Source organism: Nothoprocta perdicaria, unplaced genomic scaffold (genome assembly GCF_003342845.1).
Source record: "Nothoprocta perdicaria isolate Ctin4 unplaced genomic scaffold, notPer1 scaffold_57, whole genome shotgun sequence".
NCBI classification, from domain to species: Eukaryota; Metazoa; Chordata; class Aves; order Tinamiformes; family Tinamidae; genus Nothoprocta; species Nothoprocta perdicaria.
In genome coordinates, this window is record NW_020455832.1 from 3,249,751 (window position 1) to 3,270,789 (window position 21,039).

The following is a 21,039-nucleotide window of genomic DNA, read 5'->3' on the forward strand; positions in this document are numbered from 1 at the left end:
AGAGGTTAAAAGGTGAGAAAAAAAAATTACAAATTCCTCTGCTTTCTATGCTTCTATGGTTCTGCTTTCTAAGCTTCAATCTGCCCGTGCAGGCTGCGATTCATTAACACACGGAACACGTTTACACCGCTACAGCACAGAGGTAAATCCAGGAAATCAGCTTCTCCCAACACAACCCGCCAGCCTCAGCTGGGGATGGGCCAAAAGGAAGAAATTTGGCAGAAAATCTTGTCTCTGTTCTACAAACATCACTGTCACAGAGACAAAAGTACAGAAAGAATTGCAAAGTCAGGCAAAGATGAAGAGCAGCAAACTTTAAGTGTAAAGAGAAATGCTGCTCTTACAGTTAAGGTTTCCTAACTGCTCTACTGTATTTTAAAGCATTTCAGGAAAGTCAGGATTTTTTCTCATTCTCCTCTAACTAAAAATAGAAAAGTGTATTTTCTACCTGCCCCCTTCTCTCTCCCCCACTTCCACAGTTTAAGTATTCCAAAACTTGGTCCATCTGCTATGTCTGGTTAGGAAACAATATTCAACTTCCATCGATTAAAAAGGGGCTTGGAAAAATCAGTCTGAATTCACTCACTTTAAGGCCAAAAAAAAAAGGAAAAAAAAACCCCACTAAAAAAAACCTTCTGGTGCTGAAAGGCAGTACTTGGTAGGAACAAACCACGCAGCAGCATCTTTACCATTTAGTCCTTTTTTAATCCACCACCTATAATTTCACTTTACCAGACTACTGTTAATGTTTGCACCTGTGCAAATACTGAACTAGCAGCACCGTTGCCTTTTGTTGTTTTTATGCAAAGAAAAAGCCAAGTTTATTTTGTAGTAGCAATAGTTTCTTTTTTATTTTTAATATACTTTAGGAAACAATATACAAAGCTGAGCTTCTCCACCATTTTCAAACGGTGGGTTGCTCCAATTACACAAATTCAGCGTTTTGTGATGGTTAAGAACAGCAGTCAGCACCAGACTTAAACAGTTAGCTACAACACAAACATCCTTCGAAATGAAATGTCATAATAGCAAGACAGGTAAACCAGGAGTTAACATATGACAACTGTTGGGGAGGTGTCTTAAATCATCCTTGTTGAATTTTATATTTCATTAAATATTTTATACACAATTTCCTGTTTACAAGTTTTAAACAAAACCTCCCTTGAGGAATTATTTAAGTACAAAAATGTTCAACAAGAACAGTTCTAATAAAGAGTCCCCAAACAGACCAAATTTTAATGTGTTGACCAAAAGGAAATGAAAACCAGTGTTTCTTTGTTTTAACATGTTTATTACAACAGATACAATTCACATCTGACTAGCTTTTTTTTTTTTTCCTCTTTCCCCTCCCACAACCATGTTAACATGTTCATTGGGCTATTTCCTTATATTGGAGCAAGTAATGTACTTTCAGCACACATGCCCAGCAGTACTATAAGTCCATTCTTACAGGGTGCAAATGGAAATACGTTTCAATAATTTATACAAACAAGTGGGTTATGCTCAATCACTGCAATTTTAAGCTACTGTACACAGGAATGAAAAGATTATAGAAAAAGTGCCATAGCAACAGTGCCTTAAGAGAAAATTAGAAGCATTAAAAAAAAAAAAAAGATAAAATCAGATTTAGGATTTCATGGGGAAATGGAACACAGAAAATGAAAAACATTTCTCTGTAAAACAAAAATGGAGAAGCACTGCTCTTGATTCGGTGCAAGTGTGGAAACCCAGTTGTTTCATGATATTTTGTACATTACCCAAATTGTTGCAGCCGTAGACACGGATCGCCTGGCGCTTGCATTGAATTTCAGGAAATGCAAAATTTCTGAACGATAAATTAACTAAAAAAAAAAAAAAGAAAGAAAAAAAGAAAAAAAAAAAGAAAGCTAATTTTGCAGACAGGTTTACATGTAAAAGGCTAGGTATTTAGCCACCTCAGCATTGATTAGTTTTGGATGTCTAAGCTCTGATACACATGGCTTCCCATGGCTTCACTCTACAAAACATATTTACAACGTGAAGAATACATCTACAAGAAATCTACATTTCAAGGGTTTTACAAATCATTCTTGTATCTTTCCCCTGAATTTGACTCCCTCCTGTCCCCTTCCCCATGTCATCTTTTTTTTCTGCCCAGCTCAACGGTCCAAAGTCTACTCAAATGCAGCTCAAAAGTGTCAAGACTGGGCATCAGTTTAACAGTTCCTTTACTCAAAACCATGTGCAATTGTTCACAACTTTTCACACCATGAAGGAATTCTGATTCTTTAGCTTTTCAAGTTCTTTAATTTGTTGTCTCAAAAATAGTATCCTGCAAGAGAAAATAATTACATTAGTATAAATATTTCCATTACATACAGATACTACATTAGGTATCTATGCAAGTATCTTCAATTTCAGTGAAAGACGCCAAGTTCCTTGGTTCTATTAATAAACTTCAAATCCTTTACATGAACTCCTCATCTGTTAAATCATCTAGGCAGGGGCACAGGCCTGTTTTAGAAAATCAAGATGCTGTATTTCATTATGACCAATACATAATTATGATCAAGGCTACGTGAATGCAACCAAAAGTGGGACACATGGGAAAAAGACACTGAGAAACTGAGAAATACAAAAAAAAAAAAAAAAAAAGAGGTATTATGCCCAGGTCACAGTTTTCCCCAGCAAAGTGTGAAATATCCCAAAGAACTCTCAAGTTTTTAACCAAATGCTCCTCTGCCCCCATCCTCCTCCATAGTTCAGCAAATTTATATTGGGCAAGACCATGAAAATCAACCCATCTTAACGGGCTTGTTCTGGGGCACAGAGCACAACACTGAGTACAAGCTRTATCTTCTTCCCCTTCTATTTATGTCTTCCCCATGATCTGGAGGACTTGACACTCCAGTAGATCTGGGTAYGTGCAGGCAGAAGAGCTACACAGGTTCTTGCTTCCCTAGACCAYCAAACCCCACCATAACCTGCTCCTCTCTATTTTAGCTCAGGTCAGCAATAGAGAGACATTCATATATACAACTCAGTATATAATTGGAGTTTTCTGCATGGCCTAATGCTTTTTTCTCCCTGGTATTTGGTTCTCTGGTTGGTACAATAAACAATATTTTACATGTAATCTCTAGTTACAGAGAATGCCAATCTTAAAAAAAAATTGAATAAAAAAATCAAAATACATCTGAAGGAAGAAGCTGTCACTAGAGCTTCCCTGAAAATAAACTTTACTGCTAACTTTCCCTTATAGTTTTTCCTTATTCTGCTGATCTGACATAAACAACCATTGTAGTTAATGAACATTTGGTTTAGTCACTGTTTCCAAAAATTTGCAATGACAATTTTGCAGCAACTTTTCATTATGCTGAAGTATAATGAAAGCATGTGAATGACTTAAGGAAATGCCAAGGAAAAGCTGCAACACTAAACAAATCATCTGCCAGTCAAAAGTCATTTTAACGGTCAGAGAAAGCATGCATGCCTGCAGATTTTTGTAAAATGTTTTTCAAATATGTGACTAGTTCAGTTAAAAAGGTTAATATCCTATTTATAAGAAGGTGAAAATGCTCTGAACAGACACATTGAAAAACATAATAAAAATCTAAACATATGAGTGTATGAAACATCAGTCAATGAAGAGTGCCAGTTCACACTGTCAGTAAGGGTTACAGCTGAACACTTGCTTTGCCCAGATACAAGGGTGCCTCTTAGAACAAATTTAAACAGCTCTCTTTCCTGAGGAGTACAGAGACCGTGTCATCACCTAAGTTGACCAGGTGATGTCACTAGGTGATGACACTTTGGTAACCCCACTATTTGCAAAATTTCCTTCCGTCTCCCATTCAAGCTTGTGGCCTGTACCATATATTCCATGTCTTCAGGATGGCAGTAAAAAACATAAGAGTGTTTGGTGTGTTATCATTGATTCAAAGTCAGAGCAATCCTTACCCATMGACAATTCAAAGACAGACAACATAGACACAAGAGTGCTGCTTAGCTAGCTGGACAATACCTGTTACTGCAGAACAGATACGCCTTCAGAGAGTGAAATTAAACCTTAGTGGGTTTCATTTCATATGTAGATAATTAAGTAGTACAATAACTCCTTCAATTTATGTAACTATGGGACACAATTTTGGAGAGAGCTGATACTTTAGATCCTTTATCACAGAATATTTACAAGCATTTTAGAGTCTACTGCTGACTGTAGGGGTTGTTTTGTGAACTGCCAAAAAGCAGCAGCTTCTGAGATGGGATTAGAGACCAACACTACTTAGACAGCTGCTACTTAAAGAGCTGAAGACAGGMAGTGAAAACCCATGAATTCAACAAACCACAGCATGGCTTAACAGGCAGGACGAAATCATTCAAAAAGAAAACTGAATATAAAAGTAGACTCAGCCTCAAAGTTTTGGTGAAAGGTTTCATTACGTATGTTAAGCTTAAGCTTCTCAATCCTATTAACAAAGTCTTTACCGATGTGGTTGTGGACTGCTGAAGCAGTACAGCACAAGTCACTCATTTAAAAGGCAGCAATGTGCTTTGCCATAATTGCGATCCCCAAGATCTTCTCAGATGTTCTCTGCATGAACAACAAGATTTTCTCCTTAGCTTACAGCATYAACAAGAACTCTTCAAACTTGTTCTGGCTTTCAATGCAATAAATGGGTCTCATACAAACCATGGCATTTAAGACCAGCGTGTAGACGTGTACCTATGTGACCTACGACGTATGGACATATACTGCAGATATTCTCAACTACTGTGAGTAGATCAGTTTTCTTTCCTAACATGCTAACGTATCTCAAAAGGTACTTCTTTTCTATCCATGTGAGTGAGAATGCATGCGCACGTTGCATACCTGGTTCTATTCACTGGAGATTGTCAAGAAGTATCTGTGTGGGAAACAGGTAAAATGTACACAGAACAGGTGGCGTTCATACCTGGTAAGCATTAGCAATACTTGCATTTAGGTCATAAATAAACCTCTTGCAGAACAGTACCAGACTGGGAAGTGTATTACCACCTTGAGAAGCACCACTTGAAAAACAAACACAGCACAGACTTACCTTTGCTCACGCAAAGTTGCTTGAATTTCACATACTCGAACTAAAGATCTTAAATTCTTTAATTCAGTACAAATTTCTGACATATGAACGCTTCCCATGTTATGGGCTTCCTCACGTAATCTTGATGCCTGCAAGAGTTAAATTTAAAAGGTATCGTTTGGAATCATGCATTAGAAACAGCTTGCTGTAGCCAGGGAATTGTTGGATGAGAACATCTTGAAAGAGCAAAGCACTCTAAAAGGGAATATTAAATCCAAATGCATTAAATTCTCAAAAAAAAAGAAGCTCATTTAGAATCACAGATGCAGACAGCACTGGGTGCCAGAAAATCATCCAGCCCAGGCCTATGCCGAGGCAGGGATGGTTCAGATTTCCTTGATCCTAACAGATGTTTACTGAACCAACRTGGAGACAGGAAACTTGCTGCCCTGTCACATGCTAAGAAATTTAAGTACTTAACAGGCTCCATCCACATTTTCTAACAGGTAAYCTAAGTTTCTACGGTAATTTAAGCCTTAGGGACACAAACAATTGAATGACATCATTTTTCTAGTTAAGTTAAACAGAAAATGTTTATAACCCTCTTCACCTGTTCCCTCTTCTAGATAAACTCCATTTGAATATTCCCACTTAGTCAGGTGAGGGCTAGCACAAGTATGAATTTAGAAGGCATGTCCTAGCCCCAGTTTGAGTATTTCCTATATATCACGCTCTGATACAAAAATAAATCTTTTTGCAAGCAGTGTATCATGAGAAGCTTATGGTTCAAAGCAGTTCTCTCCTGCAGAATTCCTGTTTGGCAATGCTATTTTCTTCCTAAGTTCTTGCACACTTGCTATTTCCTTTCTCAAGGATAACAGTCTTTAGCACAGGTCTTCATCTACCTCAGGCATTTCTCCAGTCTTAAAAGGCAGTTTGTGACCTAGTTCCTTCCATGAGATCTTCTTTTCTAGACTACTGATATCCATAAGTCATCAATGCAGCAAAACAGATCAATAATTGAAAAAAATGAGAGCAGTCTGGTGACCAGTAGGACACCCTCTCACACAGGTTACTGAGTCCAGGCCATCTACAGGACCCTTTCTCCTATTTTATTTATTTATTTATTAAAGATAGTTACCAACCACAGAACTGGATTATTTTCCAGGTTTCAATATCAACCAAAATCTTCCACAGCTTCTCCAATGTAATTGCTAGCTGCTCAAGTTTTTTTTTAAACTAATAATTACTGCAAAGTACGTTTTGTGAAATCCAACTGTTTTAACAAATAGCTGCTCTGGCTCAAGTAATTATTAACATTATTTTTTTAAGTTTGCATGTGTTTGTATCCTTCAATTTCAATCTAACCATCTGGTTAGAAAGCTGAAGCAACAAAGGTATCATATTGCAGTCTCTGTTTCATCCTATCTTCTTTACTATACTGAACATCTAATTTTCTTCATTTTTCTTTTACATCAATTATCTCTGACTTAATCCCCTAAGACTCACTATTCAGATTTGGCCTGTAAACATTATCATCTAAAGTGAAGTAATCCAAAATGACAAGTAAGACAAGGCAGCACAGGAAAGCTGGCACAAAGGCAGCAGTATCCAACTGAGTGCACAGCAGCCCGGCATTAGCTACTTCTCTTGATCTACTACTGATACCAGTGGAAAAAAATAACTTGTATCTAATACAGACAATATAGATTCATGTAGCTTATATCTCAATTCGGTATGCAGTGAAAATACTGCTAGCTGAAGCCTCTGAGCACGGGGCCAGGGCTGTAGGGAGAGGTGGATTTGCTGCATCGTGGCCGTATGTTGGCAGACATTCCACAGCAACAGCTTCTGTGGCCTCGCTCAGTGCAGATGGGCATGCCTTGCAACTGAATAAAAAATGGGATCAAGAAAACAAAACCCAAATAAACAAAAAGAAAGACAGCCCGCAAAGAGAATGAGTCTAGACTGCACCTTTAAGAGTCACCCTACAAGCAGCTCCTCGCGGCAGCCCCTGATTCAGCACCACTCTTGAAAAGACTAGAAGATCAGAACTTCCTCCAACAGAAAACTTCAAAAGCACCAATACATCAAATGAGACTTAAAATACTCAACTGCTGAATGATAGTCTCATGTAAAACCTGCAGACCTGGCCTAACTCACGTCCTATGTTTTCTAATACTATTTAATTCTCAGCCTTTAAGCTGCAGCAGGAACAAAGCACAGCTGTACTCACTTGCTTTTCTGCGTGGTCTGCAGGCCAGCCTTGAACATGCTTTATAAGGTTTTCATTGAAGTGAGCTGCTAGTGTAGGTGTTAATGAACAAGTGGGTCGTACAGATGTAGTCTGGGGCGCAGGTGTTGAATTCGATGCACTCGTGCTGGAGGTATGATTTGGACCTGGCGATGGGCTTCTTTGACTACTAGAAAAGGAAAGTTTGAAAAGAAATGAGGGTCTAAACACATACATAAGCCTGCAGAGAAATAAACACATAGAATTCACTGATGCCAGCCATACACTACAGAAAACATTCAAACAAGTGGGTATTTAGGGTAATTTACCAAAAATTCATCCTAAGCCACCTTTCAGAAAACCTCCTAGTGACACCAGAGCTGTTTGAGCGCTACAGTATGGCAGGGTTTAGCTCTGGTAGCTGTGTAAGAGATGTGACCTGTGGCTACATTTTCGTGTTGGATAGAGAACATAAGCCTGCATACGCCTGCAAACTGCTGCAAATCTTCTAGGATTTCCAACACGCACGTGTCTAATGGAGTCAAACAGCTCAGATGCTCAACAAAATAACTGGAAGTGCCACAATATTCGTTAAAGAAAAAAGCCATGTCTCTCTCTCTCGAGACAAGCTTTGCGAAGCTGTACCAATGTCAAGGTACAAACTCCTAATGACTGTGCTGACACTCCCCTTTGAGGTCAAGCAGCAATACAACATCTGCAGTTACCAACCTGACTGAAACACACTCGTGCTGCCCTTTTCCTGGTTGTGAATCAATCTATTGCTGGACAGTTTGCTCACAAAAGTTGTGGCAATAGAAGACACAGTAAGTTGATCACTCTCTATTTTAAACCAAACCAGGAACTTTGTACTCCGGACAAAGCCTTTRTCTGTCCTCTTTCAAGTTTCCATATCCAAGCAAAAGCAACATTCATATTTTCTGAACAATACTTACACACACTGCTTTTCAATTTCACTATCCAACTACAATTTTTCATCAAAATTTCTTCTCGCTAGAAATCACTCATACTGATTTTGACAAATTGGTCTTTTGACATCCACAGGTCTTAAGATTACATTATCTCCAAAAATATTCTGGCAATTGCTTTGACAGCATTTGTGCTCTAACTGTACACCTCTAAGCTACCCTCTTGCTCCACTCCAAAAGGAAGGCCTTCACAAGTCGTTTTTCCTCGCTCTCTCATGCTGCTCCTGATGAGCGTTAGTAGCACCTTAAGTTCCTTCTTAAGAATCTTTTCTTTTTATAAGAGCCTAATCCTGTTACAACCACTAAAAAAAGCAGATACTGGTTCATTAAACCTTTGGTAAGCTGGGAAGACTAGTTTAATCTAACACGGACTCTTCCACCCCAAAGCTGCRAGTCCTCACCCTTCAGCTTATACTTGCACTGTGAGTTCTCTGGATAAATAAGTTAACCACTTAACTGTGGCACGCACAATTTCAGCACTTAACATGATGCCCAGCAAGCTGCCAAATTTTCCCCTAAAKAGACTAAAAACGCTAGTAACAAAATGTACTCAGTGGGTGTCTGGAAGCCCAGGTCTCAGGGTCAAGATGAACACCACGTTACCACGCAGCCCCCAGCCCTGCAGCGCCACAGCTCTGCCCTACGGCTGCTCTCGTGCCTAACRCCCTCCCTTACAACACCAAGGCCTCTCTTCCCCCAGACCCCCTGGATCACTTCCTTGCCCTCCACTCACACTCCTTTTGCGAGGGCAGAACAAGCAGGAGGGCAGAACAAGCAGGTTACAGCTYGTGGACACAGAGCAGGGCAAGTGGGGCAGGGAGCTGCGGGCCTGGGGCCCGTCCGCCCTTGCGGGGGAGGACACAGAGCAGCGTCCCCAGCCCAGTAACAGCCCCTCGCAATTACAGCCGCCTTTAGGCACTACATACACTGAGAAACAGTGGTGCTAATTAAGTATAGAGCCATACGAATAAGATGCATAATGCTCACAGTCACCCCCACCTATGCTGACAGCAGCTTCTGGCCTGGGCCATAATTGCAGTCGATTTCCTAAATCTTACTTATTATTATCTTACCCACAGGCAGGTAATCAAATCAGAGAGAAACTACCTTAATTCTCCACCTAACCGGCCCCCTGAAGGCGAACACATCTCCTCCTTGCCCTGTCCTTAGAGCCCYGCACGCCTTCACGCTGATCGCTGCGCTGCAGTGCGAAGCAGGCAGCCCGCAGCCGGGACGCCGCACGCTGCCCCGTCGCTCCGCAGCGCTACGTCCTGTTCCTCCACACCCCTTGTGTCATTCACCCGCAGGCCTTTCATCGCCTCTAGCTTTGTTTAAAAGCTTAGGATGTAAAAAGACCCTGCAAGAGAAGTTTGCGGTGGGTGACTTTATTTAATGAGTAAGTTTCCTTTGATTTTGGGCAACAAAAACTGCCAAGGGGAATACATGGCGTAACTGAAAATAAGAGAACATTCCCTTTTTATTCAACTTAACGTCTCCTTCATTAATCTGCTTAGCCACTTACTGAAACTTAGAAGTGATAAAAACACTTAACTGGAGAAATGTTGAGTTGATTAGACAAAAAGAACAATATTAACACTTTGAGAGTGGAGCTGAATGTAGAGAGAGGTGACAGGTAACAAGTGCTGTACAACAGCAGCGGAAGAAAGCTAAAGGAACCTGCAGGCTTAGGAACCCCCAGAGGACCCCTGGGACAAATGGCCAACCTGCTCAGCAATGTTTCTATAGGTATGGTTTGCCCTCACACCTCCCGTGGCCTGGAGCCTCTTAGCAAAGTCAGCGCCAAGTACCAACCTACTGGGGCGGAAGAAAGAGTGAACACTCGGAACTTGCTGCAAATATTCACTACATTATATATATATATATAAAATGTATATATATATATCTCCTTGCAAACAGACAGTGTGCACCTAGGGGAATAAAGGAGCCGGCCTGTGTCATTCTGAGCTGCCCTCTACCGCCTCTGAAAGATCATGGTGACTGAGGGAAACTCCTTACCATGGGGAAAGGGAATTACACCCGTCTTCAGCAAGAGCAGTTCAGGGAACCCAGGAAGCACAGACCAGCCGACCCCACCTCRGGTCTCAAGGAAATTACACAGTAATTCATGCTGGAGCTCCTTCCAGGCATGCKAAATACAAAAAGGCATTCTTAAGAAAACAGCCATGGGCATGGCCATGGCTCTTTGCCATGGGCAAGTTATGCCTGGCCAACCTAACTGTCCTTCTGTGATAAGATGGTCAGCAGCTCAGTGGACATGGGGAAGTTCGAAACATCCTTCTTCAACAAGACATGGTTTCCCAGTGTAATTTTTTTCAACTTGACAGTCCACTCACCCTGTCTATATTTCATCCATAGACAGAAAACTGGCTGCAGCAATGAGCACCAAGGGTTGCAGAGGGCAGGTCCAAGGCCAATCAGCAGCCAGTGACTGGCTGCATCCTTCACTGATCAATAYTCAGACCAGAACTATTTAAAGTCTGTCTAATGGCCCATAAGGGGGCACAGAGTACAATGTCAGCAAGTCTGCTGATGACACCTAATTAGGGTAAACAATCATTATGATGTAGGGTAGGTTGTTATCCAGAGAGACCTCAACAAGCTGAAGGAAGAGACTAATAGGAGACGAGTTCAATAAGGGCAAATTCAAAAACSTGCAGCCAAATGGAATGACCCCATGCAACGATCCTGGAATAACCCCACAAAACAGTACAGCCTGGATGCTCAACATATATGTGGATAGAAAGCAGCTTTGAAGAAAAGGATGTGAAGATCTTGGTAGGCAAGTGAAATGCAGATCAGCAGCGTGTCCATGCCCGTGGCAAAGGCCGCACGCCARGCAATATTAACAGGAGGCAGGCTGAGGAAATCTACACCCTCCTCCTCCTCGATTGTGCTGGGAACTTGGACACAACTGGACAAGACAGGCACTGCCACCCTGGGGCAATCCACTGAGGACCACAGAGATGCTTAGGGGGCTAAAGCACATGGTGTATTGGGAGAAGCTGAAGAACCAGGTTTGTTAAGTCTGGAAAAGAAAAGCCTGAAAGAGGTGAGTTGGAGGATCTTCTTTCTGTCCTCAGCTACCTAACAGGAGACTGTAAAGAGGACATAACCACCTTCAGGGGTGCACAGTGACAGGACAAGGGGCAGGGACACAAGCTGCAACAAGGGAAATTCTAATTAGATATAAGGGTTTTTTTTCCCCCACTATAAGGTGAGTCAGACAGTGAAAGAAGATGCCCAGGGATGCTGTGAAAAACCTGCCCTTAGAGCTATTAAAAAATCAACTAGGTGATGCCATCAGCAACCTGATCTTGCTCTTCCTGCTTTGAATAGGCTCGGACAGGATGACCTCGGGACATCCCTTCCAATCTAAATTATTCTGTGCACACATACAACATCATCAGAATGATGATGAGAGAAAGGATGTACTTATTAACTAARAAGGACTGACATTTATCTTCAGAGCTTATGACTCTGCTGGACGGGGACCCAAACTCCCCTATTGCTTCCCTCCATTTATCAAACTCATTTCTGACTCCAACTTAATCAGTAGAAAATCTCTTCATCCAATCATAAAGTTTCTGTGGAAACAATTAAGATATGTTATTCTCTTTTTTAAAGTTATACTTAATCGTGAACAGAAGATTATACCATAAAATTCCCTGCAGCAGCTGCTCAACAGCAGGGGGAGCTGCCGATACAGCAATGACAGAAGAAGTTCCAAACTGCTCTTAAACTTTTAAATGCTTTAATAAAGCCAAATACTTTTCTGAACTGCTAAATGATAAAGATCATTTATGATCATTTAGACGATAGATATAGATAAAGAATGTCAACACCACAGGTTACAAAATGGTTTTACTAAGGAAAAAATGTCTACACAAGGATATGAAAAAAAGAGATGGTTCTGAACCACACTATCGGCAACTACAAAATCACACTCTCCACCCCGCAAAGGTCTGACTCTCTTCCCCCCAACAGGTTTGCTTTTTCTAGAGGTAAAGGAAAAATGCRCCTTGTTCTTTAAGAAATAAACTACTAGGCACTCAGTTTCAYTGCTGAAGTATCCATAACCCCGGGTACATCTCAGAGAAAGCACATTATGCCACAAGTATATTCAAAACTTGAAAATTAACCAAAGCTATTCACACATTTGTTGGAGTTAAAGTTACTCCCTTTCATTGAACAAAAGAAATTATCAGACTCATGTTCTCCCAAAACCTCTCCTCCTTCATCTTGCAGTTTTGCAAATGAGATGCTTCCTAAAAAGCTAGAAATGAGCGATGAGTATCATTGTCACAACTAACAATTTAAGCCAGTGAAATGTCCCCAGCATCACTTCAGACAGACTCTAAGCTGCTGTGAATGTCCCAAGGACACATCTCTGTCTTTGTGAACAAGATTTCCTATGGGGAAAGGAGAACCAGCCAGRGACAGAGGGAACTTTTCTCATTCACAACCACCACAACCTCACTGCTCCCTGTTAACAAGGTTTAGCTGGTTGCTAAGAATCAGCTTTTGATACTACTATTCAGAAAGATTTAAACACCACCATCCATAATTACTGGAGACCAATCGACCAACTAATAATATAAAGAAGCCACTAACTACAAAGTAGACTGAACTCTATGTTAGACAGCTGCCAAAATTCAAAACCAAAAAAGCATTTTAAACAACAACAACAAAAAGACTCTCAAACTTAAACTTCCCCCTTGCTCCTGTTTGCACCCACACAAACAGATGAACATCACAGTTGTGAATCACCAGTAAGGCCATTCACTGGGATCGGGCTGCCAATGAAAAACAAAATAAAATGCTGTTTAAAATTTTTATTTGAAAAAATGGTAARATAAGTTAATCAATGAGACCGAAATCAAAACCATCCCCTGTTATGAAGCTCTACAGTGCTGACAGGGAAGGGAATTTTTCTTTTTTAGCATCCCAGCCTGTGATATAAAAGCATTGTAAAACTAGCCTTTAGAAAGCACAGCTGCTTGCAGACTTTGGGGAGCCCACAGTGACAGCTCTGTTTTTCGAGAACCTTGTCACAAGAAAGGGCCCTATCCCACGACTCCACCACTGACTGACTGTGAGACCAACCCTAGGTGGCATCTATGAGGGTAACAGCAGGTACACAAGGAGAAACTCATTTCTCCCGAAGAAAGGTCTGGCAAGATACATATTTTAAATACAGCTTGTAAATGAAAGGCTAACTGTTCGTATCTTACAACATCTGAACAGGTTGTAACGTGGACAAAAACATCTGGCCAAGGAAAAGCATTTGTGAAGCTTACTTAGTTTTTTAATGTTTTTCATTAAGGCAACAATATCGCATGGCAGACAGCAGCTCTTACTCATTTAAAAATCAAATCTGCACTATAGCAAGAAACCACAAAAACCTAACTCTAAGAGAGTCACACACAGGTAAAGCATTCAATCCTATACCCACACAGAAAGAAGAAATAACTCCAGAGTCTGAAATCAACCTTTGCAGAAGAATGTAAATCACTTGTTTTATTAACTCCACAATGATAGGGGAGAAATACGAAATCTTTTTGCTTCTTGGAACAGACCACTAACAGGGCATAAAAAGCAGAGCAGAGAATCTGCCACATGAGCTCTGTGTTGAAGTTATTTAGCTGCATCCTTCAGCAGCAGCAGAGCTAAACCACATCTTTAATAAATCCATTGAAGAAAACTTCACAAATTGCACCACACACAATACAAGGTGGATCAGAGTGAACAGAGAAGAACCCAGTGAACACAGACAAGTGTTTCACTATACCTTGAGCGCTGAAGGCTTCGAGGAGAGGCAGGTTCGTGTCCTGCCTGCTTGTCAGCTATTACTGGTTGCTGAGGTGCTGACTGCGAAGCTGGTCCTTGTTTAACACCCGGAGTAGTAACCTGAAAAGTTCAAAAGGTCATTAGATTTCCTGCACAGGAACACTGAGTACRGGAACTACAGGAAAACATGGTAATTTCCATGCAAAAGACCACTCTTTTTTGGTCCAATATCTTAAAAAGATTTTTATAGTATTCACATAAGAATGTGTTCACCTTCACATAATCTGTTTAATGTCTAGCTCTACTTATAGGTGTTTTTTTTTCTTTTTGTAAATTTAAATCCACCTAACAATTTCTAACTCTGGAAGCTTATCAGGTAACATAGTCCAAAAGTTGCTCGGTATCTAGTACAAACTTCTCACTTGAGTTTCYCAGTTTAAAATACACTACTGTAGTGTCACAAGTAGAACTGAAAATCTGAGAATTATAAGCTAATTAGTTTTGTTCTCAAAAAACAAAGAAAACATGATTAGCTTATAATTCTAAACATCTCTATCAGAAACAAAAAAGAAAATCTGAGAACTTATTTACGAGTCTGCTAATTCCCCTTTTAAACTGCTCTGTCCATTTAAATCTATGGAAGATTTTAAACAGTAAAATAAAAGCAATAGCTCAAGTTACTTGTTTAACATCTTCTTAAATTAAAGTCACACTATCTAGAGTTCCATTTTTTAGTCCATGCTTTGTAAACCTCTGTCCCTTTTAAAGAAAGTGGAAAAACGAAGCAGCTCTAAATGTYATTTCCCCACAGAAACCTAGAAATTTAAGGGTGAAAGGAGGAAAAGCAGGTTCTATGAATCCAAACAGGCAAGAGCAAATTAGGCTGTGGGTACTAACTAGCAGTTACCAAAACTTGCAAAAAATTACTTTTTCAGGAACAGATTCCTGTGAAACAAGCCACAGATACCARAGTAAGCTCAACACATATGAGATACTTCCTTTAAATATGCAGAAAATCTTAATGTAATCTCAAACACACTTACTATGCCTAATAAATTTTATTTAAAAAAAAAAGGAATTTGTAAGTTCAAAATAAGAACCATTAGAGGATGAAGACAAACTCTCAACTATTCTGTATTTCCCAGGGCCTTCAAAGACACTAATAATCAAAGGTATCGGGCACAGCAAAGAACAAAGACTACATCCAAATAACCCTTGTGCCAATCTCAGCTGCCACACGCATGTCCTACACTCCCAGACAGGCAGAGCAGCTCGATGTGAAGAACAACACAGGCATCTTCTGCCTGCACGGTGCCCACTCAGCTCTCACTGGCCCTAGGCAGGAGCACCCGGAGCCAACCTGCCCGGCTTCTAACACGTCCTGTGTCCTGCCCCAGCACTACTGGATTATGGCAGAAGCRTCGCCCAGACTACTGGACCCACTGCTGTTCAATTTGTTCATCAATGACTTGGACGAGGGCACAGAGCAAGTTTGTGGATGATACCAAGCTGGGTGGAGTGATCGAAACTCCAGAGGGCTGTGCTGCCATCCAGAGGGACCTGGACAGGCTGGAGAATTAGGCAGAGAAGAACCTCATGAGGCTCAATACGGACAAATGCAGGGTCCTGCACCTGGGGAGGAATAACCCCAGGCACCGGGACAGATCAGGGGCTGACCTGCTGGAGAGCAGCTCCATGGAGAGCGACCTGGGAGTCCTGGTTGACACCAAGTTAGCCATGAGGCAGCAGTGCCCTCGTGGCCAAGAAGGCCAATGGGATCCTGGCTGCATCAGGAGGACGTTGCCAGCAGGTGGAGGGAGGGGATCCTGCCCCTCTCCTCAGCTCTGGTAAGGCCGCCCCTGGAGTACTGGGRACAGTTCTGGGCTCCTCAGGACAAGAGGGATGTGGAGCTTCTAGAGAGGGTCCCGCAGAGTGCGACAAAGATGAAGAAACCACTGGAGCATCTCTCGTATGAGGAAAGAATAAGCAGGCTGGGCCTGTTTAGCCTAGAGAAGACTGAGGGGAGATCTGACCAGTACGTATAAGTACCCGAGGGGAGAATGTAAGAGGATGGGGTCAAACTCTTCCGAGTGGTGGCAAGTGATAGGCCAGTGATGGGTATAAGTTGAAACACAGGCAGTTCCATCTGCATGTGAGGAAGAGCTTCTGTACTGTGAGGGTGACAGAGCCCTGGAACAGGCTGCCCAGGGAGGYTGTGGAGTCTCCTTCTTCAAATCCCGCCTGGTTGCCACTCTGTGCCCCCGTGGTSTGGGTGTCCCTGCTGGAGCAGGGGGTTGGACTAGATGATCGCTAGAGGTGCCTTCCAACCTCAACCATTCTGTGATTGTGTGTGTAATCTGATTGACTGACAGATCTAAAYGACTACTAAAAGAGCCAGTAAGTTTTTGTCTTCATATCTTTTTTAAGAACAGAATTGTATCAATAGAAATTTTTTTTTCCTTCACTAAACTGAAAAACTATCCCTTAATGAACATTTTTTACTCCTCGATCTGAAAGACAAAAAATTGATGCTATTTATCTATTTTTAAAAAMCAGCTCTGTTGTCAACACTAATTTGAGGAACACAAACTAATAAGAATTCCTGCTGGCCTGTGTTACTACTAGTTCTCTTCTGCTAAGAAGCTGCTCAAGTCACCAGAAGATGCCAAGTTATTCCTACAGTAGGACATGGCAACCATAGGAGCTATGATGCTCCCAGAGAGAGGAGGGCAAAAGCTTCCCAATGTCCATAATGCAGATCAGTCCACCATCATCACTGAGGTTGTTCTCAAGTAGGTACCTTATAGCTCATCACGACTATCTCGACTATCTCAAATTTACTAGATTTGACACTTTGTTTGCAACCACATTGCATGTGATTCAATAATAAACAGAGCATGCAATCTCACATTAAGACACTCTTAGAAAAAAATGTGAATTTAAACACAATAATTTCAAAATGTCTATCACAATATGCCCATAAAACTTAAATACCATTAGTTATTAAAAATCTATTAAGAACATACAAATCAATGCACAACACCCCATTTTGAAAATACCAGGGGATTAATTCTGCACAGCAGGTTACTAAACAGAGGCAATCACATCCTTTCTAACGCCACTGTCTACAATAACACCTCTCACACTGAAGAAGTGACTACCCAACTGCAGGGAAGTTATTTCTTCCTTCCAAAGAAAAAACTAATTTTCCTTTCTTTGCCAAGAAGACAGCAAAACAAAACAAACATAAAATATTGAGCAACATATTGATAGATTGGGTTAAAACCTGAGGCCCTCCCCCTTAAAAAACGATCCGCACAATGCAAAAGACAGCTCCTGCTTTCATGAAACCAGCAAACCTCTAGGAAAGGTCCAGCTCCTTCCTAACTTCCTTCCATTATTCACAACCAAAAACTGACGGATTTTTTTCCCCTATATTATTCTGAAAAGAACCAGAAGTCTTATACCTGCAGTTCTACCTTTTACTACTAAACTACCTCTAACATAAGAGGTTACGAGGCAGGGGGCAGAAACAGCCCTAGCTTCACTTTCCTTTAGCAAATTCCTCCTTCACAACAGGTATTTAAACTTGGTATATCTCCTCATCCTTGATCTGTAATATGAATTTTAAGGAAAAAAAAAAAAAAAAATCAAAAAAGCAGCTTAGGAGAAGAGAGGAGTTCATTATGAGCACCTGCCTATATCTGCTTTCCCCAACCATGCACAGCAAAACAGAGGCTCTCGTGCTCAGTAGATACACAGCATAGGAAGAAATTCTACCAAATTAGGGTACAATAAATAAATAAATAAACAAACAAACAAGAATTTGTCAAGATAGTCTCTTGCAGGATGGAATATGAGTTCAGATTCTACAAAAGACATTTTTTCCCCCTCCAAACAATGATGCACTAGAAGGGTTGGGGAAAAAAAGAAAAAAACAAGAAAAAAACCAAGAGGCAGCTTTGTGTTTCCTTCAACAGATCCACGCACTCCTAAAGGACCCTTAAGAGATTACTAATTAGCTTCAATTAATATTTCTTCATCACTGATCCAATTAAGAAACTCTGCATGAAGGCAGAGAGGGAAGGAGGGGGCGACCATGACGTTATTTACCTTGCAAACACCACAAGCAATTCTAAACCCAACTGGCTTCACTGGGAGCCTCTCCTCGACTTTTAACAATCTTTTCTTGGCTGAAGTCCAGAAAACTGCATCAACCATTGCCCTTCAAGCAACTCTCTGTTACCATACAAATATGCTGGACACTGCTCTCTTGGTAATGTCTCCAGACCTTACTGTGGCATGAAGTGCCTTCCGAAGCAAGCACAAGCTTTTCTTCAAGAAGAGAAAATTTGAATCCCACCCTGAACTTCTACTGCAACAATAACAAAAACCCAGTTGCTTCTGGTTATTTTATTTCAAACTTCTCAAAGCTGCAAAGATCACTTTTCAAAAATCCGCACTCTAAAACCAGAATCAAGGAGAAGGACGACTGGTAGTAACAACAGAAGTGAAAAAAAAATCTGAAAAGCTTCTCAAGTAGGATTATATTTTAACTAGCAAAAATAAAAATGCAAGAATATCTTTTTCACTTTTAAAATRGATTAACTCACTATCCAACCTAGAGAGAATACAGAACACGATTTATATCATGACAAATGTCGAAGATGCTAGGAAAGATAATGTGCATTTCACACCATATATGTAAATGCTGGTAAAAGGATATATAGCAATATTTCAAGTTACTGAAAAGTTTGTGGTTACAGTATGCCATAAACCTTTCAAAAGCAGCTCACCTTCTGCTGCGATGAGACGGGTGGTGTAGTCATCAATGGCTTCAGAGGAACAGTGTTAGTCTGCGGGGTGCTTATTCTGGGAGACACGTATGACCTGGGCGATGAGGCATCCGATGTTAAAGACATTGGGGACTGATTAGATGGCTGAGCTGCAAAGACAAAAAGATATTGCTTTTATAAAACCATCTGATGTGAATTAGATCTTCTTTCTGTACTTGCAGTGTACTGTATTAAAAATATCTAACAYTGAATTTGAATAGGAGACAAAAGCAACAGACATGGATCAAACGTTCAATAAGAATCCTAACTAAAAATCTGTTTTTCCCCCAAATATCCAGATTTCTAAAACTCTGGGAGTGTCCCAAAGTACGGTGAACTGTGTCTATGCTATGAGTGCAAGGACTTGTGTGTGTGTGTGTGTTTTTTTTTTTTTTTTTTTTAAACACATGAAGAAGGTCACTACTCTCATTTATGATTCCTATTTTAGATGGCTTGATCCAATTTAACTGACAAAATGCATAAAAAAATGTATCTAGAAACCTGTTCATTCCATTTGGTCATCTGACTTCCAAAAATAAAGATCCACACATACCCCCACCACTGTTCTGATYATCAGTTGAAAATTAGTATTAGCAAAATAAATTAGCATAATAAAAATAAGTATTAAAAAAATACTCTTCACTGACAAAACAACATGACTGCAATTATGCCTTTGGCTCTGGTTACTTGATTTATTAAGTTACAAGCCAGAATTTACTGATACCTGAAAAAACACCATGCCTGGAAACTGAAAAAGCATATACTATACAGAAGCATTGTGTATACTGTTTAACACTAGGTAAGTCTAACTAAAAATTTCAGAGTAAAGGTCTTGCACACATTTGCCATGCTGATACAGCATTACTTACTACGCAAAGATAACCCCTCAATGTGACAGACCAAGGCATTTATTCAGTTTCTTTATCAGTTTCCTGCTCCCCAACTACAGAATTTATTTTCTTCCTTTTTCCCAAAGGCAGGATAAAAGTTCACTATCCTCTACACTACACAAGGATTTCTACACTACAGACAGTACAGTCGGATACAGCTTCTATAAGGCTCAATCGTCTCCGCTTTTTATAAAACACAACCCAACAGCTTTATGTGAAAAGTGAAAATCTGTCTCTGAATACCTTGCGTCGACAGTTGTGCAGCTTGAGAAATTAGGGAAGTAATATTGAAAGCAGATGGTCCAGCAGTGAGAATTTTATGGAGTATAGACTGCAGAGAGGCTTGTGTCACAGCTGCTGTAAGGACTGAAAACAGACGACGAGGTTAGCGACAATTCGGAACGTCCGTTTAAACGGCTCCAACTGTAGATGCAGACACAGCTATCGGGGATATCAACCGTACCCAGGGACATCCTCGTATCAGGGATAACAACTATTTTTCAGTGACATAAAAAATCAACTTGTGAGTGCTTGGCACTTCAACCCAAGTAATTTAGCAGTTTATTTTCTAGGCAGGTGCTAAAAAAATCCTCTCATCATCAAYTAAGCGTAATCTGAGCACAGGAAGTTATTAACCAGCAATGACTGATCAGTAAYAACTGAATGCAAGGAGAGCATTTGTCTGATTTTACTGCAAGGAGGATAATCAGTTCCATTTTGTTTCTAAAACTACCAAGTACGTTTTAAGGAAATAATATTACCCCTTCAAATATTGGGGGCTGAAACAAAAACCCCAGATGAGAAGGCAGTAATGCACTGACAGACTTACAAGAGAAAAAATTTCTGCCCGAGGAGACCCGGGCTGCCAGCAGCCCCTCAGAGCACCTCAGGGCCGCAGCTCRGAGCAGGCCGCCCGGCAGCGCCCGCGCACGGGCCTGCGACGTCGACGCGAAGCCGGCGGCTTCCCAGCCGAATACAAGTGCAGCCCGTTTCCCAAACATGTGGTTTTCCATCACAAACCAGGGTAACATTCCCACTTTTCAGTCCAATCTGGTACAATACAGTTTTCAGAGCTTCTCCCAGGACGACAGGGAGAATGGCCTATCTGCCTATCAGTACTGACTGAAGACGTAGCATTCGCTGATTAAACGGAAACTCAACTCACAGTTTTTCCTTATAGACAATCCTAAAGTGGTATTATTCCTTTTTTTAACTAGTATTTTTAGTATTTTGACCTTAAGGGGCGTT

The 21,039-nt window shown here is 40.8% G+C and overlaps 1 protein-coding gene across 2 annotated transcripts in view; it reads right to left on the minus strand.

The window, feature by feature from the left end:
- Window positions 1-936: 936 nt before the first annotated feature.
- Window positions 937-21,039, minus strand: part of WAC (WW domain containing adaptor with coiled-coil) — a 58,375-nt gene continuing 38,272 nt past the window's right edge. For both annotated transcript variants that reach the window (XM_026048766.1, XM_026048767.1), the window contains exons 7-12: window positions 20,035-20,157; window positions 18,863-19,011; window positions 14,068-14,186; window positions 7,276-7,462; window positions 5,061-5,188; window positions 937-2,311 (exon numbers count right to left, since the gene is read on the minus strand). In XM_026048766.1, the coding sequence (XP_025904551.1) occupies window positions 2,242-2,311; window positions 5,061-5,188; window positions 7,276-7,462; window positions 14,068-14,186; window positions 18,863-19,011; window positions 20,035-20,157 (776 nt within the window). In that variant the 3' untranslated portion in view covers window positions 937-2,241. The remainder of the gene's footprint in view (window positions 2,312-5,060; window positions 5,189-7,275; window positions 7,463-14,067; window positions 14,187-18,862; window positions 19,012-20,034; window positions 20,158-21,039) is intronic.